The sequence below is a fragment of the Dipodomys ordii genome, unplaced genomic scaffold (assembly GCF_000151885.1).
Source record: "Dipodomys ordii isolate 6190 unplaced genomic scaffold, Dord_2.0 Scaffold97, whole genome shotgun sequence".
In the NCBI taxonomy this organism is placed as follows: Eukaryota; Metazoa; Chordata; class Mammalia; order Rodentia; family Heteromyidae; genus Dipodomys; species Dipodomys ordii.
In genome coordinates this window covers 1,956,370-1,983,108 of record NW_012267313.1, presented here as the reverse complement: position 1 = coordinate 1,983,108, position 26,739 = coordinate 1,956,370, and the positions used below count along the sequence as shown (strand labels likewise).

The 26,739-nt window shown below is 39.6% G+C and overlaps 1 protein-coding gene across 1 annotated transcript in view; it reads left to right on the top strand.

The window, feature by feature from the left end:
• The first annotated feature begins 616 nt into the window (after window positions 1–616).
• The window catches only part of Soga3 (SOGA family member 3), a 51,130-nt gene continuing 25,007 nt past the window's right edge, over window positions 617–26,739 (top strand). The window contains exons 1-3 of the mRNA XM_013026821.1: window positions 617–1,802; window positions 2,327–2,551; window positions 4,553–4,711. Of these exons, the coding sequence (XP_012882275.1) occupies window positions 714–1,802; window positions 2,327–2,551; window positions 4,553–4,711 (1,473 nt within the window). The 5' untranslated portion in view covers window positions 617–713. The remainder of the gene's footprint in view (window positions 1,803–2,326; window positions 2,552–4,552; window positions 4,712–26,739) is intronic.

Genomic DNA, 26,739 nt, shown 5'->3' with positions numbered 1-26,739 from the left:
TAATTCTATTTCGTTTAGTCCTATTCTAAAGACAAGTGGCTACCTTTCTCTACAATAGCAATAGGAGTTGGAAATGTTTGAGAAAGATATCATGTACCCCTAGCAAATTTCCTTTATATCATAACTCTTTTTCTGTAGTTGACTCATGAGAAAACTAGTTTAAAGAAACTGCTCCAGTAAGGTAAGCATTAAATACAGATTTGATGCTGAGGAAAGCCAACCTTATGAAAGGCTGAGGTTTGGCAACTCCAGTGTGTACTCATCTCCTTTCGCACCAAAGCTTCTTGACCTTATTTTTTCTTCTTTACTTAACTTTCTTCCTATCGGTGTCTTTCTGACCCTCTATCTCACCCTTCCGGAAACCTGCTACCTCACAGAATGAAAGCCTCTGCAGTTTCCGATCTGCCATTTTACTGACAGATGGAATACAGCGCCACCACTACCGAAAAGAGACTTGACAGCTCCGCAATCCCATTCCTAGGTCAAAACCCCTGTGTTGAAAACCTTCGGGTTCTGCAGCTTCGCTTGCACAACACAGTCAGGTCAGGCTCTTTAACAATGCAGACACGATGCATCTTTCTCTTCTTTTGTTTCTCTTCCCCCCCACCCCCTCCAGCTTAGAAAGCAAGGTTGGTGGCGGTGAGGAGGGGAGAGAGGAGGATCTAGTGATGGACGATTCCAAGTCGCCGCTGGTAGGCTCTTCCTAGACTGCCATGAGTCAGCCACCGACCGGGGGCGCTGCCCCTGCTGCAATCTCAGCTTCGGTGGCCGCCGCCACCGAGGCTCGCCTGCACCCGGAGGGCAGCAGCAGAAAGCAGCAGCGAGCTCAGTCACCTGCGAGACCCCGGGACAATTCCCTCCGACAGACAGCAGGGGCCACGCGGTCTCCCGTGGGGGCCGGCACAAAACTCAATTCTGTCCGGCAGCAGCAGCTGCAGCTGCAGCAGGGGAACAAGAACCCCAGCCGCGCGGCGCCGCCAGCCGGCTCCAGGACGGGCGGGGGCGGGGCGGAGAAGGCGACGCCCCTGGCGCCCAAAGGAGCCGCTCCGGGAGCTGTCCAGCCCGCGGCTGGTGCTGAAGCGGCCCCCGCCGCGACCCCGCCTTCTGCGGGCGGCAGGAGGACCGGGCCGCAGGAAGACTCACCCCGGGGGATAGACTCAGTACCCTCCAAACTCGGGGAACCCCTTCCGCTCGGGGAAGGAGGAGGAGGGGGTGGGGAAGGGGGCGGAGCCGGCGGCGGCTCCCGGGAAAGGGAGGGGGGCGCTCCGCAGCTGCCGCCGCCCAGGGGCTGGCGAGGGAAAGGCGCCCGCGCTCCGCAGAGGGGCGGCAGCGGCGGGGAGGGGGGCTCCCCGTCTCCATCCACCTCTGCCGGGAGCAAAACCCCGGGCCCCAGCGGGAGAAACTCCGGAAGCGGCGTGGCCGGGGGCGGCGGCGGGGGAGGGGGCTACTGGAAAGAAGGATGTCTGCAGTCTGAGCTCATCCAGTTCCATCTCAAGAAGGAGCGCGCGGCGGCGGCGGCGGCCGCGGCCGCGGCTCAGATGCACACCAAGAACGGCGGCGGCGGCAATCGCGGCTCGCCGGTCGCTGGCTCCCCGGCCATCTGTGAGCCCCTGACCGTCGTCCCTTCCTCCTCTCCAATGGCGGCCGCGGCCGAGGGCCCCCCGCAGAACGCAGAGGGCAGCGCCAGCGGCGGAGCCATGCAAGCGGCGGCGCCCCCTGCATCGCAGCCGCAGCCGCTTCAGGAGCAAGAGGAGATGCAAGAGGAGATGGAGAAGCTGCGAGAGGAGAACGAGACGCTCAAGGTGAGAAAGAGAGGGGAGACCCCGGGGCCGGGGGAGGAACGGACATGGGCGGAGGGCTCCCCGGGAGGATTTAGGGCGTGTCCTGGCCGGGCTGTGTGGCGGTTGCTAACCTGTTCGGGGTGCCTTGCCAGACTGGGGGAGGGGAGGGTACGGAGAACTGAAAAGGTGGGGGTGTTCCTTGGCCTGGTTGGGATTTGAAACCGCGTTAGGGTTCATGGGAAACCAAATCTGGGCCTTCGCTTTGCTAACGATCAAGGTTTGTCCCACTTTTTTGCGGGGGGGGGGGTGAGGGGAGTATGGATAAACCTAGAGCCAGAGAGAGAAAGGCTTGAAAGCAAGCCGTTTTTATTTTTCTAGTTTCTTCTCCTTCAATCAGATCTTTGTCAGCCCTCACTCCCTCTTGGAGAGGGCACGATAAAGCTGAGGGTTCAGAGTTGGAATAGGATGCGCTCGGTGTGTATCAGAGGGGACGGATGTGAGGCTGGTTGTTTGATTCGCCTCGCGGCCTATCGTCCCCGCTCCAGAACGAGATCGATGAGCTGAGAACCGAGATGGACGAGATGAGGGATACTTTCTTCGAAGAGGATGCCTGTCAGCTGCAGGAAATGCGCCACGAGTTGGAGAGAGCCAACAAAAATTGCCGGATCCTGCAGTACCGCCTCCGCAAGGCCGAGCGCAAACGGCTCCGCTACGCGCAGACCGGGGAGATCGACGGCGAGCTGCTGCGCAGCCTGGAGCAGGACCTCAAGGTCTGCGGCGCGCGCGCGGGGGGGCTGCACCGTGCTTGGTGGGGGGGGGGTGCGGGTGGGAGGCGGGGTATTTTGGTGGCGAGGCAGTGAAGGACGTGACGTGGTGGTTAGGACGCGGAGTTTAGCAGCGTCGACTGCCAACTATCAGGCTTCCAGAAGGAGAACTGACTGGTGGATCTGAAGAATTCAGCGTGTGTTCGTGGAGAACGAGGTTGTGGGGTGTTCCTGGAAGGAGTTGTGGGTCTTGCAAAAGTGATGGAGAGGGCACCTCCCTCCTTGGCTGGAACAAGGCGTGGCAGCGCCCTGGCTCTAGCCTCCATCTGGTCTCCAGGGTCTGTCTCCTCAGTGAAAGCCAGGGGGAGATTGAGGGCAGCTTGAGATGGACGCGTGCAGACATGGTGACATCCAGAATAGAAAGAGCCAGCACGGTGAAGGTTGCTTCTCTCGTCTCCACTCCCCCAGCCACACTTCACTCCTTCCTCTCTGTACTTACCACTCCAGTTACTTTCCGAAAGGAAAACTATCCAAATTGCAACCCCGTTGGGAGAAGTATAGACAGAACCTCATTTAGAAGTGAAGTGACTCCTTCCAGAGTCTCTCCCAGGAGAAAATGCAGCCTTGAAATGCAGTTGTTGGACTGTGTGGTTTCTTCCCTTCAGGTTGATTTTCAGGCAGACTCACGGACAATGAACACCTGGTATAAAATCCATCACCATGCATAACAAAATATACTTTTAATTGTGTTAACTTCAGCATAAAAATGTAATACAGGGGCTGGGAAGGTGGCTCAGTGGTACAGTGCTTGCTTCGCATGCATGAGGCCCTGAGTTCAATTCCTCAGCACCACATAAGCAGAAAAAAGCCAGAAGTGGCGCTGTGGCTCAAGTGGTAGAGCGCTAGCCTTGAGCTGAAGAACTGAGGGACAGCGCCCAGGCCCAGGGTTCAAGCCCCACGACCGACCAAAAAAAAAAAAAGTAAAATTGCCCTATATTCAAGACAACTATAAGTATTGTTTTAATTTTTACCAAAGTCATTGTTACATCCATTCTCTCCCCAACATTTGCATGTTCATTATGCACCAGGCACTGTAGCAAGCATTGTTTTATACATTTCTTTTTCATTTAATTTCAAGAAAAAAAACATGCAGTAGAGATTATTAATAGAACCATTGTGTAGGTACAAATACTACAACATTTATAGAGGTTAATTTCCAGTGCCCAGACCTAGACACACTTGGAGGTTCAGCCAGGTTCAGCCCTCATCAGTCTGAAACCATAGCATGTGTCTTGAGTTTATACACTAGGTGATCCCTTAGTCTTCCAAACCCTATAATTTTCATTATCATCTGAATGCTTGGGGAAAAATGCAAACAATCATTCCAAATATTTGAAGACTAAGTCAAGACCAAATCAAGACTAAAATGTTTCCTACATTTAAATACCTCTTGTAAGATCAAAATTCAGCCCACAATTGCCATTTGAATAAATGTCTCTCCAGTTTTCAATAAATGCAATAATCAAAACATCTACCTCATTGTTTACTGTAGAACTCTAGGTGTATGAATGGCTCTGTAGGGGATCCAGTATAACCAAATACTACAGTGTACTACAGAAGTTAAGGTAACAAAGTCTAGAACCATCCCATCTGGACTTTTGTTAGCTGTGTAATGTTAATCATCTTAATTTACCTTTCTGACATTGTTTCCACTTCCATAAAAAATGACTTATGGAATTTATAACTATCATATGGTAGGAGTTTTTGCTGCTCCACTGCAGCATTTTTAGTAGTTAGTTGGAGATGAAAGTTTCATAGACATTCCTGCCCAGGCTAGCTTTGAACTGAGATCCTCAGATCTCAGCCACCTGACTGGCTAGGATTACAGGGATGAGCCATCAATGCCTGGCATTTTAATACTTTCAATATGAAGAAAAACACCATAGGTTCTTAATACTTTTAGTATGAATAAAATTATATTCGCTTTTTACAAACTCTTTAATTTAGGTAGCAAAGGATGTATCTGTGAGACTTCACCATGAGTTGGAAAATGTAGAAGAAAAGAGGACAACAACAGAAGATGAAAATGAGAAACTGAGGCAGCAGCTTATAGAAGTTGAAATTGCAAAACAAGCCTTACAGAATGAACTAGAAAAAATGAAAGAGGTTAGTAACTGCTTGTCTTACAATGTAATATATATTTTTTTAAATGCTTGAAAAAAATCCTAAAGCATAATATGGCTGGTTAAGTAATTCTATATAGTAGTATAAGTAATTCTTATAATTTACAATTAAAAGACAGTTTCTTGATCTTAACCAAGGTACTAATAAATATATTATTTCCTAGTAACAAATGAGTAATAAAGAAAAAATTTCGAATTGAGCATTACCCCCTGCTCCACATACTATGGGCTGTGACTAAATATTTTATTCCTGGACATTATTGTGTATGCTAATTAAATACATTATCCCATGAAGCAGACTCAATGGACATCAAAAGTAGGAAGGAGGGAGTGGTGCTTGTGTTGGATGACAGGAACAGAATTCGTAGAACAATAACTTTCTAGAATGGTCTGTAAGGCCCATTCAATCAATTCTACTCATTGGCTTGAATTTTCTCTACGATAAGGTCCCTAGGATGATATCTCATTGGACATGATGAATGACTTACCTTGAAGATATTCCACATCTACCAGTTTAGTTACAGCATATTTCTGTTTAAAGGATTTCTTTCTGTTGAAATCATTTAGGTAGAAAGCTATTCCTCTAGTTCTGTCAGAAGATAGTCAAAGCTTTCTTCCATACTGACAATTTGAAGATTCCTACCTTAATTATACTGAGTCATCTTGAAGAACAAAATAAATATCACTTAAAATAGAGAAGAAAAAAACAGAAAAGGTTCTGCCAATACATAATTAGGTTCATAATAACTATTAAGTTTATTTGAATTACAGTACTTTTCTCTGAAAGTGCCTAAGTATGTACGGTGAAATTGAGAGAACTAATATTGACAATTAACAAATGCATACATGACTTTCTGAGCAAATTCCTTTGCTTGGATATACAGAATCCTAAAGAAAACGTTAATCTTTCCATGGACTGAGGTATTAACCTATAATTTCTGTGCTTACTTTGGAATGGTACAACTATATATCTATATTTATGATGTAACCAAAAATATTGATAGATTAAGTATACATAAGAACTTTGTAGAGTGGTTTCAGTCGAGGAAGCTATTTTTTGTAATGTTAATATCTATTTGTTCTTATATTATACTGGCTTTAAACTTATTTTATATAAAACAGGGAAAATCAGTTTGATGATCTATGATCCTTGGCTACTAGCTAAGGGTAGACCTGTGTTACAGCATAAAAATATGGAGAATAAAATCTTGTAACCCATCTTCACAAATAACTGACTAGGGGACCTTTTAAGGCTTCTTTTACTTGCCTTTATTTACTCAGTAATAAATTGTTTTAGATGATTTTCAACTACTACATGCTTTCTCATAAAATTCAGGGCACTGCCCTGGGAAGGTGGCTCGGTGGTAGAATGCTTGCCTTGCATGCATGAGGCCCTGGGTTTGATTCCTCCATACCACATAAGCAGAAAAAGCTGGAAGCGGAGCTGTGGCTCAAGTGGTAGAGCACTAACCTTGAGCTGAAGAGTGGAGGACAGCACCCAGACCCCGAGTTCAGACCCCACAACTGATCCCCCCAAAAAAGCATAGCTTTTTTTGTTTTACTAAAGGCAAGAAATCAAACATGAAATTAATATAAATACAAGCATGCATCTATAAGTAGTAATACATGTATTTTTTCAAAACATACAGTTGGATATCACAATTTGAAATTTCACTTCCAAGATAAGATGAAATGAAGCATGGGATCGGAGGCATGACTCAGTTGATAGAACATTGCCCAGTCAGTGAAAGTGGCAGATACCAAGTTCAAGTCCCAGTCTCAGACCTAAAAATAAAAGAGAGAAAGAAAAGATGGAATGAAACAGATAGCTGTATTTATTTGCTAAAGCTGCTGTAATGAGGTAACAAAACTAGATGGCTTGAACAAAACTTTATGTTATGGGGGCTAGAAGTCCCAAATTAAGGTTTCAGCAGGGTTGGTTTCTTCTGAAGGCTGTGAATAAAGAGCAGGGTCCAGGCTTCTCTTCTTGACTTGTCCATGGCTATGTTCATATGCACCTGGCATTCTCCCTATAGCTGTTTTCAATTTTACCTTTCTTTTAAGAACGTAGGGTTTAGGATTTCACCATATGCAATGATAGAGTAGACAGAAGGGACTGTCAGTCCTAGTAGATTTCATTTCCAGGTCATTTCATCCTTAACTTTTTGTGTTTATAAACATAGAATTATCTTGCTTGAATTAAACACATTCAATGAAAAATAATCTTCACTCGATTACCAGAGGTAGGATAAAAATACTTTGCAATTTGGCATCATGTGAATATTTTTCAAGTGGATATTTGGCAAGTTGTACCTAAGAATGGCATAAGAATCTTCTGATATTTACCCTATGTCCTGCAAAGGAGGAAATGCTTAAAGACTGTTGGTTCTTTCCGTGGAGGGACTTCTCCGATCCAATAGTGAAAGCCAAGGTTGTAATGAGGAAGAACTGAAACCCATGAAAGTCCTCAGGAGACTTGTCAGCGAGCAGCATTTCTTTGATTCTTTTCCCCACACATGCCTATGACTTTCTGCCTTGCAGGATGTACTTCTAGAAATGCTGTTGCACCTCCAGGAAGTGTAAGCATATATGGGCAACCCAGAGAGGCAATTCACATTCTCTGTGGAGTTATAAAACCCAAACTCTAATCCCTGACTAAAGAACATAAGCGTAAGACCAGAAGTGGTGATTCATTCCTATAATTCCAGGAACTTGGGAAACAGTGTTCATGATGATCATGATTTGAGACCAGCCCTAGTACAAAGTTGGTGAGATCCTCCCTCCCCAGTGTCAATAGAACAGTCTGGACCTGTAATTCCACCTAGATGGGAGGCAGAGGTTGAAGGATCCTAGTCAGAGGCTGGCCCTGACAAAAACAAGACTCTATCTTAGAAAGAGCTAAAAGCATGGCGTGCCTGTATAGCAAGCAAAAGGCCCTTAAGGCTTTGAGCTGAAATCTTAGGACAGAAACCCTTATTCAACATCTTTTCTTTAAAAAAGAATAATAATATTAGAAAATGGGGTGGTATGTGTGGTAAAACAATGAGCAGAAGTAGGGTGGCATAGAATATATGAGGACTATTGAATAAAATGAAAGAAAAATGAAAAATATTCTAGCAGGAGGGTTCAACCTGAGGTTGACCTTCATAATGTGTTTGGAGATGTGTCAGAGGTAAAAAAAAAATAGTTTTAAAATGTCTAGAAACAAGAACTGGTTTATTCAAAACAAATTATTTTTTGTAATGATAACTTTGTTTTCCTCTAAGAAGATAAATATTAAAACTGAGTTGCAATAGTAGCTTGGTTATTTTGTGAGGCAGAAGTTACTAACCATGTTCTCTCTTAGTTATGAAATGAAAACATGTTCAAATCCTTCCTGAGTTCATAACCAACCACATGAACAACAAGTCTTTTGTGTTATTCTACCAATGGAGGAAAGTGGAATCATGCCAAATTCTCTACTATGATGAAAAGACATTAGTTTTGGAGACAAACATGAAATGTTAAATATAATGTACTTGAAAAAAGCACTCTTCTAATTCTAAGACTTTAGTTCCTCACATGGAGCCATATAGATGTTGAATAGTCCTATTGGGACCAATAGACCATCTGCTAGCATTTGGAACCATTTACTAAGGCCCTTAACTGGCTTCAAGGGTATTGACCAATTGTTCTCAGAGCTAGTGGCAACACGGAGTCCTATGTACCTGCTCACATCCATCTGCTAATCTGCTTCTCCTGAGGATGGAGTAGACATCTGGGGACTAGAAGAACTGAGTAGAAATAGGATGGAAGTAATTTGTTCAGTTTTTAGCCACTTACTGCTTGTATTGAAACAGCTGATATTCTGCCAATTGCAAACAAGAGGGACCTTTAGAATGCTGCCTTCCAATTTTTATAACATTCTCATCCCAGTTATAAAACACTGATTGCTAGTAGCAGCATGCTTTCTTCCTGGAGAAGAAAATACCTTCAACTTCTTATAATTTGGGGAAATGATGGTCTATCACTTAGCAATAGAGATTTCTGCAAAAGTTCATGGAAACAACAGCCAGCTCTTTGAATGTCATGATAAGTTTGAGCACAAATAAAAGTAAGGGAAGCTGTGGAGGAGGTTATACACAACACATTCTCTGAGTTGGGATAAATTTTGTTCCAGTTACATTGGTGGCCAGTTCCTTTCTTGAAGTTTGGTTGCACTGGGAAGGAAAATTATTTGGCCTTTGCAACTCCTTGTACCCCTCAGGAGGAAGGGGACGCCTCATGTTACTTTTAAGGCCTGGTGCCAGAAGAATTGGTGATAGAAAATTGAGTTTAAAAAAATTACACTGAAGGGAGCAACAAGTATTCTTTTAATCATTTCACTTTTCACTCTCTTTTTTACAACAATGTTAAAAGAAAATAATTTTGTTAATTTTTTTCCAGGCTTTGCTCTAGAGGCATTTAAATGGTCTACTACAATAATACTATCTAAACTTAGTTAATATAGCCTAAAAACTACAATAAACTTTCATTCTAGAACACAGGAATAATTAGTAGTATACATTTTAATAGTGGTACCTCTGCTTTTTTAATACAATACAATGCATGTGTGTGTGTGTGTGTGTGTGTGTGTGTGTGTGTGTGTGTACCTATCATCTTCATACGTGGAGCACTTCAACAAATTCTTGCTCTACATGTTTATGGTTACTTATTTGTTTTCTTATATAAAGGACTATCATAGCCACACTTAATTTTGTAGGTAATATTTTTAAGCAATATTATGCAAGTATCCTGCAGAGTAATAAATCAGTGAAGAGGCAGCAAAAGAGGCAATTTTAATGGAGAAGTCTTTGGAATGTGAATATTTCCTCTCATTGGTTTATTGAAATTTGCAAGTGAAAAAACTTGAAGTATGACTTAGATGGTAATGCCTAGCAAGTATGAAGCCTTACGTTCCAAACTCCAATACCATCCAAAAAAAAAAGAAAGAAGAAAAAGAAAGGAGGAAAAGAAAAGAAAAAAAATAGACCAATAGTCATTAGTATTTTAAAATAAAAAGACAATTATTAGTTGTAGTGTTACACACTTTGCAGTCATTTTCAAGGTTTAGTCTTAGGTAAGTAGCTCTCTTACCAAAGCCCCTCAAAAAAAGCAAATGAGTATTCAAACTAGAAATTGATAGCTTGTTTAGTGAAATATATTTAAGTTTTATTATGAACTTCAATGTTTTGGTTATTTATTTTACAACAGAGGTAAAGCAAGGTATGGTGGAATCTTCCTGCTATCCTAACACTTGGGAGACTGAGGCAAAGTGATTACAAGCTCCAAAGCAACTTAGCAAGTCCCTATCCCAATAACATTAAAAAAAATTCAGCTTAGCATTATACACCTCCACATTGCTGATCAGATCTCATATCTTTATTGACTGCTATTTTTGAACTTTATATTCTTGAAATTGTTAAGTTGTTCACAATAGAAGTTTCACCTCATTAAGCAAAACCTTAATGAATCTATTTCTAATTTTTCTACAAAATTAAGTTTAATGTTTTGCAGTGTAATGGGCTGCGTTGTTCAGTAGTTACATGTTTGGATGTTTGTTCCCTTTGCTGATAAACCATATTCACTAGAGCTAAGTGTGTCTAACCATGGACCCTGCTTAGAGTCCAGTTTAATATGGCCCAAGGCTGAACTTTTAATGACCTACAGGAAAGTTAGCAGCTTTCCTGTGTTAAGTATCTCCATGACAGTTACTCATCTCATTATTGAAGGGTTATTAACTTCTCTGACTTCTGTATCCAATTTGCCTGAAAAAAATAATTTGAAATGATTCATAATGAAAGAAAAAGCAATTGAAACAGAGTTTAAGAATTAAGTCGAGGAAGGGCTGGGAAGGTGGCTCAGTGGTAGAGCCCTTGCCTTGCATGCTCGAGGCCCTGGGTTCGATTCCTCAGCACCACATAAGCAAAAAGAAAAAAGCCAGAAGTGGCGCTGTGGCTCAAGTGGTAGAGCACTAGCCTTGAGCTGAAGAGCTGAGGGACAGTGCCCAGGCCCAGAGTTCAGGCCCCACGACCGGACCCCCCCCAAAAAAACAGAGGAAATATTCTAGGAAGACGAAGGAGAAGTTAATCTGAGGGATACGCATTGCTATGAAACAGCTCTTGAATTTAGTGGCAATGAAGGCATGGAACAAAATATTGAAAGAATTTCTGTCCAAACTATGACCAAATATGGAGGCATTATTGAGTTACATATAAGAGAAACATGAAGAAAAGCCATTGTAGTACAGAAAAATGTAGACTGCTATAAGTTAACATGACATGACAACAACATAGACAAATGAGCCTTCCAAAAAAATTATCAATTTTCATCATACAATCAACAAATTAAGAAATAAAATTTTAAAGCAAATACAATTAAGACCTTTTGTCATGATGTATAAATTTGAATGGCATTTATTAGGAAGTAATTATATCATAGAGCCTAGACCATAGGTCATTCCTTATGACCTTTAGCAACTAATTTTAAATTTATAGGCTTTAAATTCTTTATTTGTAAATACTGAAACAAAACCACTTTCTAAGATACCATTATAAAATTGCCATCTGTTAGTTATCCATCTCTGTTTCCATAAAAGTGTCATAATAAAGAATAAAATTTTATTACCTTGACTTAATTGCTGTAATAGTTTTTCATACATTTCATTAGCAGGTATTTGTTGACTTTAAATTTAATCTCTACTATAGTGTGGCAATCCATCCAGATTCAAGAAAGTGTAGATAAAAAGAGGAATGGCAGTATATTGCATTAAATTCCTGTCCTCACTGAAGAACATTACTGAGGGTCTTTAACACAGAATAAGGCCTACAATGATCTGGGTGTTAGTATTCAGCAGTCAGAGCTTGGCTTCATGCTGTAGAAATCTGAACTGAAAACCTGAGATGTAAGGATGAAGACAAGTAGAACTTTTCTCATAATCTGACCTACAGTTTTTGATGAGATGCTTCTCCACTCTAGAAAGCCACACAGACCAGATGGTAACCAAAGAATTCACCATCTTTTGCAATAAATCAACAAACCAGTGTATTGAATAATGACACCCAAACATTTCTGAGGTGGTTTTATTAACAATGTCCTCTGGAGTGAAGTCAGCTCCTGTTTCCTGTCCCTCAAAGCTGTTAGGATCTACCAGAAAGTATATTTCACATGCCTTAATGAGCAGTTAAACAACCAAACATTTGTATTTTGGTCTTGTTGAAATATAATCTATTTTAGTACCATCTACTACCCGTGACTGGTGTTTTTTGAAGTTGTAAGACTTTATCTTTCCAGAAGCATAATGATGTTTTCTTTGGGACTACCTGGCCCTTATGTGGAGCACAGACATACAACCATCCTGTGCAACCACCTCCATTAAGAATCTGTCTCTGTTTTAAGGGATTCAGAGGATGTAGCTGTGATCTAAGAAGTCCAAGTGGTACACACAGCCTTTAGGATTAAAAAGTCATTGACAATACTATTCTCTATTGTTCCCCTTTATCAGGGCTATCCTTGGTTACCTGAGAAAGGTCTTGACATTAAATCATGGCAGAAAATAGTATCTCAGCCTTGTAAATAGGTCTACACTTGTAAAAAGAGTTTAAAATCTTGTACAGTTTGACTTGAATTTAATCTAGCAAACATTTATTAAGCCCCTCTACTTACCTGTGTGTGTGTGTGTGTGTGTATAAACAGAGAGCGAGAATGTTTAAGAAATAACAGATAGCATGGCACTAGTGGCTCATGCCTTTAATCCTGGCTACTTAGGAGGCTGAGATCTGAAGATCGTGGTTCAAAGCCAGCCCAGGCAGGAAAGGCCGTGAAACTCTTATCTCCAGTAAACCACCAGAAAACCAGAAGTGGTGCTGCGCTGTGGCTCAAGTGGTAGAGTGCTAGCCTTGAGTTGAAGAGTTGATGGACAGTGCTCAGGCCCAGAGTTCAAGCCCCATGACCAACAGAAAAAGGAAGAACATCAAATACAGTGAAAGCAGGGGTTATACCGTGGGGGACATAACCCCTGCTTTCACTGTATTTGATGTTCTTTCTTTTTTTTTGTTGGTCGAAAAGAAATAACAGATAATGTCATCATGGGGTAGTAGTCCACTGCCTCCAAAGTTGATTCATTTTCTTAAACAAAGACAGCTTTATCGTACTTGTGACAGCGGCTGCATATATGCCTTACTTTACCAGATACTTTGATGTCCATGGTTATCAAGGAGTTCTTACAGCACGAGCGAGATGTGGGCTCTGTGAGGTGAGAACTCAGACTTAATGGAATTCGAGACCCTCAGTGCCCTTTCAGTGTCCAGCATGCAGACAATTTGGCAGTTATCTTCTGTAAAACACTACCCTCCATGTTTAATTTGCATGTATCTTTTTCCTGTGCTGGACTATAAACTCACAGATAAAGGATTGAGTCTGTCTTCTTTTTCTTTTTGTTTTTTAGTATATATATTATTATTGTAAAGATACTATACAGAGGGGTTACAGTTACATTAGTAAGTAATGAGTACATTTCCTATCAAGCATTGTTACCTGCTCCTTTGTTTTTCCCCTGCCTCCCCTCCTCCCCACAAGTTGTAAAGTTCATTTTCAACATAGTGTCTTGTACATCTCATTGTTACAATGGGCCAACCTGTATCCTTATTTCAGCATTTTGTTATTTTCCTTCCCCTCCCCAAATTAGAAAAATGTATATACTAGATGCAGGACACTGGAATCAAATACAGTGACAACAGGGGTTATTCCATGGGGGAAGAACATACAAAAGAAACAAAAAAAAAACACATAGTACATTATAAATACATTAGAAACAACAGCAAGAAAGATAAAACCTCCTGTGTCCCTAGGAGTTCATTTCACTTAGCATCATCTTATATGGTCATATGTACATAGCTTTTGACCTTTTCTGTTTGTCCTAAACATATACTAGTTATTGCAGATAAGGGAAATCATGGGACCTATGTTTCTTTGGGTGTGGCTTACTTTCCTTTTTCATTTGTCCCAGTCAGGAGAACCGGGGCACAGAGTTGATAAACAATAAATGATTCAGACAGCATGCAGTCAATCAAACTGTTTTGCTTGAGAGTGAAGGGTGGTGGAGAGAGGGAATCAGGACTCCTCACAGTGCTTAGTGGAAAACAGTCAACATGAAAGGGAGCAGATGGATAGCATCAGCCTCATCTACTTCCAGAAGTGAAATGAAAAGTTCTTGCTACCTTGCTACCTTGTAGAAGCTTTTAACCCTCTATTGCTTCTCTTAAATCTTACTGATCACTTAGAAGGAACAAAGCAAACTTAAAGCAAACTCCTATAAGAAGCTCTAAGATTCTGGGGAAGGCCAATGAAGACAGGAACTCCAGAATAAAATTTCTTTTGGGAGGAAAAAGGGGGGCAGTAGCTAAAGAGGTACAGTTTGCTTATGAACTGTGAGGCCCCTGGACATTGGCTCTGTGATTGGACATCTGTATGTCTGGGTGAGAAAAATTGAAAAAGAGATCCACTCATTCCCAAAGACAGTCCAATGAAATTTTCTTTGATGCCTCTAATATTTGGGACAGTTAATCCAGCAGTTAATTTGGCTGAAGACAGATGGACACTGACCCCAGTAATTGCTGCAGTTGATCAGTAGCCACCAATAATGAGGGCTAGTTATATTCCAATCACTGTACCCAAATATTTATGTATAAAAGTGCTCAGTTTCATTTTAGAGGTAAACTCTAAAGAGAGAGATCAGAGATTTTTGGAATTTAGCATCATCAGGAAGCAGGCCTGTGTCCCCAGACCAGTCTGTCAACCTCCATTGCATCATCTTGACTCGCCAGGGCTGTGTGATGCCATCAGAGGCACACAGGCGGCCCCTGATTCTCAATTCAGTCACCTTCCACAGGAAAACATGTCCTCTTTCCATATTTACAGGGGTGACATGATATAGTGTGTGTGAACTGCTGTGTCAGCAGGAAGGTGCTATGTCAGGTGTCCTCATCATGCCACAGTTAGCTGATCAAGATCGAATCCTAGCAGAAGTTTCTTTTTTCTTTCTTTTTTTTTTTTGAAAAATAATTATAATATCAACCCCAGGTTGACCTGCTAGTCATGATTCTCCTGCCTCAGCCTTCTCAATCTTGGGATAGGAGGAGTACTCTTCAGCTCTGCCTCTAAAAGACATTTTAATAAGTTTTTTATTGTAAAAATAGTGTATGGAGGGGTTACAGTTACATGAGTAAGGTAATGAGTACATTTCCTATCGAGCATTGATACCTCCTCCTTTGTTTTTCCCCTACCATCCCTTCCCACCCCACCTTCCCAACTATTCCCCTCCCCCCCCCACAAGTTGTAAAGTTTGTTTTCAGCATGGTGTCTTGTACATCTCATTGTTACAATGGGTCAACCTGTATCCCTGTTTAAGTATTTTGTTTTTCCCTTCCCCTCCCCAAATTAGAAAAGTGTATATACAAGATGCAGGGCACTAGAATCAAGTACAGTGAAAACGGGTTATACCATGGGAAAGAACATACCAAAGAAAGAAAAAAAATCACATGGTATAAGTACATTGAAAACAATAGCAAGAAATAAAAAAAAAAAACATTTATGTCACTGTCTTGGGGTTCATTTCACTTAACATCTTTTTTTTTTGAGCCTGAGCTCTGGGCCTAGACACTGTCCCTCAGCTCAACCACTTGAGCCACAGAGCCACTTCTGGCTTTTTCTGCATATGTGGTGCTGAGGAATTGAACCCAGGGCCTCATGCATGCAAAGGCAAGCACTCTCCCACTGAGCCACCTTCCCAACCCCTTAACATCATCTTATATGGTCATATGTATATATCTCTAGATATATACATATCTGCTTGTCCCAGACATATACTAGTTATTGCAAATAAGGGAAATCCTGGGATCTATGTTTCTTTGGGCTGGCTTACTTAATATAATTTTTTCCAAGTCTTTCCATTTCCTAACAAATAGGGCAATGTCATTCTTTCTGATGGAGGCATAGAATTCCATTGTGTATATATACCACATTTTCTTGATCCATTCATCTACTGAGGGGCATCTGGGTTGGTTCCATATCTTAGCTATGGTAAATAATGCTGCAATATACATAGTTGTGCTGGTAGCTTTCGTATGGCCTTGTTTGTGATCATTTGGGTAAATGCCCAAAAGTGGGATTGCTGAGTCAAGACTCTATGTGGAGTCTTTTGAGAAACCTCCACACTGCTTTCCAAAGTGGTTGAACAAGTTTACATTCCCACCAAGACATTTTTAAGAATTATATTTTATTTTACTTTTGCTTATTTCTGTTTATTTTTTTTAAATATTTGCATTTACTTAGCTTTTTTGAGACAAGGTGTCTAACTATGTAGTTCAGACAGTCCTCAAACTTGTAATTCTTCTTCCTCAGCTACTACAGTGCTGCAATTATAGACATGTACCAACACACCGAGCAGAGTGAGATTTTGGATCAAGTTAGGACACATTAGTTTATGTAAACTTGGCAATGCCTTAACTTTATCTTTTCTTGTGTACTTTTCCCTGTACTTACCTCCTATTCTCACATGCTTGGAAGATAAATAAATCACCAGATGTACTGACTACTTCTACGTCCATCAACAGAGCAGTAGGTGCTGATCTCACAATGAAATACCTTTCTTCTACCTTGCTGCTCATCTGTGACTAGTATTTCTTCAGAAGAGGGAGGAAGGGAGGAGGGAAGGGAGGAAGGCTTGCCTTTGATCAAAAGTATTAAACTATTAAAGTTTAAGACATCTGAAATTGCTTTGTAGCTTTAATTCTAGTTTTGATAAATTCTAGCTTTGATGAATTTTATGTTCTTTGAATTTGAATACCACATTTCTATTTAATTCCAATGCATATAGTAAGTATCTAATGGCTGTGGTTTAAAAAAAAACAATTTTGAAGAAGAAAAGACTGCTGACAAAGACTTCACACTTAGCTCCTTCATTAGAATTCTGTCATACCTGTGCTATAATTGTTTTTTTGTTTGTTTTCTTTCCTTTCTTCCTTTTCCTTTTTTTGTTTTTTTGGTCTGAGACCGGGACTCACCTGGTACCTGATACTTTGTCTCATTGGCCTACAGCTTTACCAAATGAGCCACTCAGCCAAGCCCCTCAATTTTTTTTCTTTTTTTTTAATTTAATTTTATTTAACATTGAGACAGGCTCTCACTTTTAACTCAGGCTCATTATGTAGCCCAGGATGGCACTGAACTTCTAATCATACTGTCTCAGCCTCCTAAGTGTTAGGGTTACTGGCTTGTGCCACCTAGCCAGCACACTTAGGTAACTTTTGAGAAAGTATCTATAGCACACCATCTTACTAAGTATTGAGATTCCTTTTTAAAGTAAAAAACTCAATTATATCTTAATGATTTCCAACTTGACTGAACTTCAATGAAGAATAACTATTTGATATTTCTGCTCTAATTCTATTTTATATATTTATATTTTACATATTAGGATCACTTAAACTAATCCTCATTGAGATAGCAGATGACATTTGAAGATGTCATTTAGCTACTCTGCTGACATTTTCTGTCTAATACTTACACATTTCACTTAATGGAGTAATTTATAGTGAGCATGTTCAACTTAGAAGCTCGTAAAATTAAAAAAATTCAAAGTGTTCTATGTTCATTTGCTGCCTATCAGTTAGTTTCAGTGGTCCAGTCACTTAACCATAGGGGTAAGCAGTCATTAAAAATCAATGATATTTTTTCTCTCCTTTACAAAGTATATTTCCTTGTTTTTTTGTCGGTAGTAGAGCTTGAACTCTGGGCCTGGGTGCTGATCTCTCAGCTCTTCAGCTCAAGGTGAGAACTCTACCACTTGAGCCACAGTGCCACTTCCGGTCTTGCCTGCCTGGGCTTTGAACCGAGATCCTCAGATCTCAGCCTCCTGAGTAGCTAGGATTACAGGCGTGAGCCACCAGCGCCTGGCTACAAAGTATATTTCTTACCATTACATTGACTGAGAACCGTTTATAGCAATGGAAGTAGATAGCCCAATATTTCTGTACTAAAGTATAGAATGAGTATCTTCCATGTTGATACATAGTTGTATCATCTTCTTCCTTTGCACATGCACATAAAAGAAAAAACTTTCACTGAAGTTTAGCCAGTTAATCCATGTGTGTGTACTTAGGAGAATCTGACATATGGAAAACATCATCTTTCAAACATAAAATAAAGCTACTGGATTCTTTAATGTCTAAATTCAAAATAGACTAGTTCTGTTCTACAGTGATTCTGAAGGCAGTTATGCTATTTTTAATTTGGTTGCTGTTAACATTAAGGTGTTTTTTTTTGGTAAAACCTATGATTTTCAATTTTCCTAGATACTAAAACCAAAAATGAAATATGGAATTAAACATTCCTTCAGTTAATTTAACCCTTCAGACCATAGCTTGGTTCTTGTTAAAAAATACAATGTTTTCCAAAGCTGTCTTCTGATTGTTGTAGTAAACATTTTCAAATATAAATAGTTTTTTATTTTCATTGCTGATTTTTAAAAATCCACCTAGGCAGGGTGACACTGGCTCACACCTGTCATCCTAGCTACTCAGGAGGCTGAGATCTGAGGATTATGGTTCAAAGCCAGCTGGGGCAGGAAAGTCCCTGAGACTCATCTCCAATTAGCCACCAGAAAACTGGAAATGGCGCTGTGGCTCAAGTGGTAGAGCGCTCACCTTGAGCTGAAGAGCTGAGGGACAGCACCCAGGCCCAGAGTTCAAGCCCCATGACCAACCAAAAAATAAAAATAAAAATAAATAAGTAAAAGAAAATCCACCTCTTATGTTTTATTTTTGTTTTGATAGCATAAATGTATTAAATGAAAAATCTAATTGGTTAATATGCCAAGTTCCCATACTTTGTTCTCAGCCCTATCCTCAGCCAACCATGAATCCATATTCTGAATGGTTTTATATTTTCTGAATATTTTATACAGTGGTGGGCAATTTTCAGTTTGGTTTCTCTCATAGACCAGAATGTTTAAGATTCATTCCTATACCATGTATGAGAATTTTTTATTTCTAAATAATGTTAAATTTATATACACTACATTTGTTTAAATGTATTAATTAGATGATGAATACTGCATTCCTGTGTGTGTGTGTGTGTGTGTGTGTGTGTTTGTGTGGTATGTATATGTCTGTGTGTATGCTTAGGTTAGTTCTGCAGCTTGAATTCAGGGCTTGGGCACTGTCCTGCACTTTTATGATGAAAACTTGTGCTCTACCACTTGAGCCATATCTCCATTTCTGGCTTTTTTGGAAATTAATTGGAAATAAGAGTCTCTCTGACTTTTTCTGTCCAGGCTATCTTTGAATAGTGATCCTCAGATTTCAGCTTCCTGAGTAGCTAGGATTATAGACATGAGCCACCTGTGCCCAGCTCATTGCATACTTTTCAATTTTATGATTAATGCTGCTATGAACACATACAGAATTTTATGTGGATATATGTGTTTGACTTGTTAAAGAAACAGCGAACTGTGTCCCATTTGTGTGTCCCAGCAGTGGATTAGAAGCCTAGCCAATGCTTACTTTTTATTATAGCTTTTCTGTTGGATATTATATATAATGTTGTTATCTGAATTTGTGTTTCTATAATGGTATTAAACATCTTTTCATATGCTTATTATACATCTGCTTCTATGCAATTTTTACTCTTTTTACCCATTTTAAAAAAAATTTGTATTTTTGCCTATATTTCTTTGAAGTTCAATTTAGGCTCTTTTTATTGTAGATACAAGTCTAGATGCAAGATACAGGATTGAAAAACGTTTTCTTCTACATTTTTGTCTTCTTTATTTGTTAATTGACATAGTATTTTTACTTACTTATAGGGTACAGTATGGTTTGGGTCCCAGGCTTGAACTCAGGGCTACAGTGCTATCCCTGAGTTTCTTTTACTCATTCTTTTACACATTCTACCACTTGAGCCACAGCACTACTTCTGGCTTTTTCTGAGTAGTTTATTGGAGATAAGAGTTTCATGGACTTTCCTGCCCAGCCAAACTGTGATCCTCAGATCTCAGCCTCTTGAGTAGCTAGGATTACAGGTATATACCACCAGTGCCTGGCAAGTATCATAATTTGGTACATATATACAATGCGTACTGATTAAGTCAAGACAATCAGCAGTACTGTCTCCTCAAATATTATCAATTCTTTGTTAAACACTTTTAATGTCTTCTAAAATTATTTGAGAATGAAGACTAAAGAATTTGAAATCACAGTAGCCATAGTGTGCTATAGAACACTAGAACTACTTGTTTTGTGGTAATTTTACCTAACATCTATGCTTCCTTTCTTCTATCCTTTTTAGCCTCTAGTGACCACTGTTCTACTCTTTATTTCTGTGATTAATATTTTTAACATCCACAAGTGAGAATATGTTGTTGTGTTTCAGTCTAATTTTACTGTACATAAAGTTATGTATTTGCACACATACTTCCCATAAGTGACAAACTTTCATCTTTCAAGTGGCAGAATAATACTCCATTGGGCTTGAGAGTTGGTTAATCTTGATTTTCTGCTTGATTGGATTAAGGAACTAATAAAGTTAGAGATGGCATCCCTCAAGTGTCTGTGAGGGTATTTCCAGAGACAAGTATGTCCTGAAGATTCTGATCTAGTCAATGATTTAATCCATTGACTAATTTAAAACTGGAATAGACTATTGTGAAGTAATGGAACTATCAAAGGTGGGACCTGGGTGGAAGCAGTATATCAATGAAGGTTTAACCTTGGGTGATATATCTTACTTTGGCTTCTTCCTGTTGTGGCTCTCCTCTGCTTCCTGTCTGCCATGATGTGAACTGCTCTGCCGCGATCCCTGCCCCGACTCTGTGCCCCATCCTAATGATCAGAAACTTTTCAAATCTGAGCTAAAATAAATCTTTCCTCCTATAAGTTGCCTATGTCAAGTATGTAACCACAGCGAAGGAAAAATAACATGTGTTAATACTGCATATGTTTTTAACCATCCACTTACCAAATTTCTGGCTTAGGTAAACTTCACTCTACTAGTCATGAAAAGTGGGTTTCAGTTTAACAACATGTAAGCACTATTAGCAAGTCATAGTAGGAAAAGAGCAGTGGTGTTCTAAAGTAATATTCAGCACGAGAAAATGTTTTAAAAGTAAAAGACCCTATATATAAGCCATAAGACATCTCTAATGCCCACAAAGAGTAATAACTTTTTATTTCATTTGGTGAAAAACAAAGTTCACCAATTAGTATTCCCTAATGATAAATTCCTGTAACTCTCATCAATCTGACTTCTGTTGTAGGTATCTACTCTAACCCAACAGGAAAGGGATTCAGGAGCCAAGAAAAGGAAAGTCTATTTGTTCTATTATTTAGAAAAAGAAACAATAAAGAACACAATCCAAGTTTTTTTTCAATTTGCAATGGGTCAAAAATTTTAGAGCAGAAAATGTAGGTTTTTGTTTTTATTTTTTTGCTTTCAGTAGTTGAAATTTTTTAGACATTTGCTGAAGAAAGGGGAAAAATACAGCCTTTATAGCTCAGAAGACTACAATAGGGCCTGCACTTATGAGATGGAGAGAACTGAGCTGGCTGGGAGAAGGTTAGTTGTCGGTTGCAGATTTGATTTTCTGCTCTCATGTCAGAGATGTCTGTGTGCCAGACACATCATTCCTCCTCTGCCTTTGTAAGTATCCTCAGAAAATCACCATCTTCACCAAGAATGAAAAGCCCATGGCTTTTTATTTATGATTGTTTTCTGGGGATAAGTTCCAGGTTTAAAGAGTCAATCTCCTTTCCTAAGATTTCCAACATTTAATATTGCAAGTAGATGAGTTAATGAAGGCTTTTCCCCCCATTATCCATTTTATTCTTTCCTAAATCTTGGCCTTTTTTTTTTTTTTTTTTGTCGGTCGTGGGACTTGAACTCTGGGCCTGGGCGCTGTCCCTCAGCTCTTCAGCTCAAGGCGAGCGCTCTACCACTTGAGCTACAATGCCACTTCCGGTTTTCTGGTGGTTTATTGGAGATAGGAGTCTCACGGTCTCTCCTGCCCGAGCTGGCTTTGAACCGCGATCCTCAGATCTCAGCCTCCTGAGTAGCTAGGATTACAGGCGTGAGCCACCAGCGCCCGGCTCAATCTTGGCCTTCTTAACAATTCATAGAAGTTTGGAAAAATGTACTCCTAAAGTTACATTTAAGAATTTTCTGTGTTAAGCTAGGTGCCGGTGGCTCACGCCTGTAATCCTAGCTACTCAGGAGGCTGAGATCTGAGGATTGAGGTTCAAAGCCTTCCTGGGCGGGAAAGGCCGTGAGACTCTTATCTCCAATAAGCCACCAGAAAACCAGAAGTGGTACTGTGCTTCAAGTGGTAGCATGCTAGCCTTGAACTGAAGAGCTCAGAGACAGCGCCCAGGCACAGAGACCAACCAAAATAAAAAAGAATTTTCTGGGTTTTGTTTGCATGCGCCTTTATCCTTCAATTCTGACTGACTTAAGAGAGCCAGAATTGAAAATTAGTTAATTTTCTTTCCCTGCCTAAGAAAATTACAGAACTAGATTAGCTCAAATTAAGAACAAAAGTGATAGGTTTAAGTCAGAAACTTAGATCTAGGAGCTTACCTGAAAATGAAAGAGAAAAACCAATTTCAAATACACAAAATATTTCAAAATTGTGCTGATCTGATCCAAGTAATAAGCTTCAATGTTACACAAACTTTTTTAGCTTAACTCAGATCACACCTCTGGTGCAAACTTACTTTATACTAAAAAGAACATCTGAACTTGAGGAAAATAAAGGAAGGGGTGACATTGTCCAAAAAAAGAAATGCACTCATTACCTGCCCTTCTGTACAATGCCTTAATAATAACAATAAAATTATTTATAAAATATGGAAAATCTTCAATTTAGAATAGAATTATAAGTTTTTAAAGCACATTATTTTGAACCAGTTTCATTTTTTAAAAAAATCCCTTCTGGAGTCAAAACATTGGAAAAGGCAAAGGGAAAATACACTGATCAGAATCTGACTTTGTAAGCCTGCTCAATTCTTTGTAAAACCCACTGTGGAATCCAAGCCAAGTGCCTTCGTAAATCATGGCACTGACCGTGAGCGGTATAGATAACCACTACAAGATTGGCCTGATCCTGTTTCATCTGTCTCTCCATCACTCTCCTTCTCTCCTTCTCCAGGCCCCAAGTCATGTGTCATCTTTCAGGGCGAGAAGGGACACTGTGTTCCTGGGCAGAATCTTTGGACATTCTCACCTATCCTGCTTCTACCAGGCTCTGTGTTGTTAGGATAAAATTTGAAGGATAAGAGAAAAATTTTCTTCTAGGTACAGGAGTCTCTCCTTGCCTTCCTATGCACTGATTGAGACAGAGCTCCTGCCTCTTTTAATCCTTTCCACCTTCAATCAGATATCCCTGGACCTCCTTCTCAAGGTTGCCTTGAAATCACAGATATTTACAAGTTGACTATTAGAACCTATAAATGTGTGTTTCACTTCTGCTGGCCCCTTTGTTGAAAATGCAAATACTCATTACATATGTATAATGTATGTGCACTTAGTACCCCAGACCTTCATATGTGTAATGTATGTGCACTTAGTTCCCCAGACCTATGTAGTCATACATACGGAAGATGTGCTCAGAAAAACAGACCCTTGTTTCCTAGCTTGCACATTTCTTCCTTTGGAGTCACAGTGTAAACTAGTAGTTCAGAAAAAAGGGAAATTTATGATTTGTATGCTGGCTCTCACATTTCTTAGCCAGGTTGTTTATTCTTTGTCTAAATGAGTAAATATACAATTTAATCACCATACAAATAGATCTGTCTTTAATTTTATCAACCCAGCAGACGTTTATAGATTTCACATGTTTTTCTAGCATTTTAGGAAGGTTCTTTTTTGCTACTGAATTACTCAAAACATAAAGATAGTACACATGGAAAAGCAGACAAAATTCCATTTGAGAAAGAATGTCAGCTTCAAAACATTTCCAGAATATAAACCATCTATTTTATATAACTGCTATGAAAATATAATGATTGGACAAAAACTAATTCCTCGCCTTCACTTGGATAAAAAGAACAATAGCTACTTTTGGAAAAGCTGAGGCTAGAAATGCCAAGAATTAAGTGGACAAGAAATGTTTTGAGCACATTTATCTGGAAACTCTATGAAATGGCTGCTTTGCGAAAAATGAAAATCTAAGATTTCATTGTAGTCTTCCATTTGAAAGAGGTTTCCAGATTTGGTGGGTGAGGTTTAAGCAGGATGACAGAATAAGTAAGACAGTTTTATCCTTGGGGAAATACACGGTTAGGATTGACATTATTGCTAAGACTTTCTCCACTTTGCAAAGCGTTCATCTTTGTTTCATAGAAGGCAGGAAGTTTGTTTAAAACCTACTTAAATATGAAAAGATGATTAACTATTTAGTGAAAATTTAATGGTGATACTTAAAGGCACGAGGCTTTTGAGGCAGCTTAAAAGCTTTTTTTGCAAAGCTCCCCTTGAGTTTAACACCCTATCTGAGTGATAATACTTTAAAAAGTGAAAAAAATGCATCTAGTGGGAGAGTGCCCTAATTTAAGCATTTCTCTCAAATTAATTCAGAGGTCTCATCTTCTCAGCTGCCTATAGAATACAATCCAAACTTCTCAGCTCAAACTCTGACCTCTCCCTTTCAATGCCATCTCCCACATTTCCACAGTAGTCTTCTCTCCATCACTAATCCACAGAAGTTAGTGCATGGATTTACATTCGTTCCAATCTGTCTTTCCCCTTGCTATTTGTTCAGTTTTACTTGTTGACATTTTGTACATCCTTTAAAAGTCAGCCAGCTCCTTGGATGATTTTCTCTAATTTCCCAGATCTGTAGTAACAGCTTCTTCCTTTATTCTGTATGGTTAGTTTGTTGTTCATTTATTTCCCATAATTAACTCTTCTTACTCTTTTAACTAATTGTGTACTTAAAACCAAAAACAAAAAGAGGGCTGGGATGGTGGCTCAGTGGTAGAGTGCTTGCCTTGCATGCATGAGGCCCTGGATTCAATTCCTCAGCACCACATAAGCAGAAAAAGCCGGAAGTGGCGCTGTGGTTCAAGTGGTAGAGCACTAGCTTTGCACTAAAGAGCTGAGGGACAGTACCCAGGCCCAGAGTTCAGGCCTCTCGACTAAAGAAACACAAAAGAACAAACAAAACAAACAAAAACACAAACAGCTCTTTAGGGAAAGAATAAAATATTTCTTAGTCATGTATGTTTAATGTAGTTATATATGTATATTTATATATTTTACATAATTTCATATATATGTATATGCATTTACATATGTATATGTATGTATATGCCAAGACCTCAACAAATATCTATTGAAATGGATGAAGCTCAAGGAGGAAAAAAAAAACTATTGTTTCCAAACTAGACCATAGTTTTACCTGCAACCTTTCATGTCACCTTTTTAGCTTATGCCACTTGTGTGTCTTTTTATTTCTGAACAATGACAGTCTAATAACATTATTCCTTACTTAAAACCCATCAATGATCCTAGTTGACCGCAGAATCATTTGGTCTTAATGAGATCATTTGCAACTTTATTCAATACCCTTAAGTGACATAGAAAACCAACAAATCTTACGTCACTTTTGGCTCCTCATTCTCTGCTACATTTGTATTATGTTTCTTTGTTTCCCAGAAATCGATCTTTTTCCATGAGATGATCTGTTATTCCTTGTCTACTCTTTCTACCGTCTGTTACCTGATACACATCTACCAGATCCAATTTATTCTGGAAATCATCCCTAGTTACTTCAATATCTCCATTAGCTCCAGGGTAGATTAAGATTAAGCCTTTTTTAATATTTCCTGAAGTCTCATTGGTAGCCAAGATCAAAGAGACTTGGATCAAGATCTGAATCTTCCATTTACCAAGTGGTAACTTTAGACCAGAATACGTCAGAATCATATGCAGAAGCTGGTGAGGTGTGCCATAATACCATGCAAGTATCCCTGTTATCTCAGCATTCTGGAGGGAAAGGCAAGAGAATTGCAGTTCTAGCCTAGCCTAAGACAGTAGGATGCTGTCTTAAAAAATAATAACAAGCCATATCCCATGGGGCCTCATCCTTACAGCTTTTGATTTAGTAGGCTCAACTGATCTCATGAATTTGTTTTTCTAACAGATTTTTTTCCAAGTTACTTTGATGGTGCTCTTTGGATGATCACACTTAGTAAAAACCTGTTGTATATAATTTATTAATCTACATTTTTAAGCTTTAGTTTCAGTATCTGCAAAGTAAAGCAGAAGAGATGTTTTTAGAAAATTAGTTGAGATAATGTATGTAAGGTGTCATGAACTATTTCTCAGTCAATGCCACATAATAATTGTCTTTACACTACCAGTGTGTCATTACATTACTGAACTGAAGACTGAATAGGCCATGTGCCTTGGACTGAGAACTCCATAAAAAAGCAGAGATTGCATTGGTTTCCACTGCTGTTGATCAGGTACTTTATGAGGTGCATTAGCGGGTATTAATTACATTCATTCAGCATCATGAATTCAAAAGAAAATGATTCAATAGGTTTTTAGTAAAACTACTTTACTATTCCTTGTAAGTATTCTCTACCTAGAATCTTTCAGACTCTCGATTTCAGTTCTCTAAAGTTCTTGGTATACTTGGGACTGATTTTGACGACTGCTTCCTACACTACTTTTGGTTATGCCAAGTCAGTCCCCACACCTTCCATTTCTGAGAAGACTGCACAAGCAAATACAAAGCTTCTTTCTGTAAAGAATTAGAAAGGAATTCCCATATAGATTTGTTCATCTCTGTCATTTCAGTTTGTTCTGAATGAAATCAGTTGCAGCATTATATTTCACCCACTTTCTGTACCTGAATTTTGTTGTTATCATTTAATATGGGATAGGAGTTAATGTTGGGAAGATCAAGTGGAATAAAGGAAAGAAAGAAGACAGAGC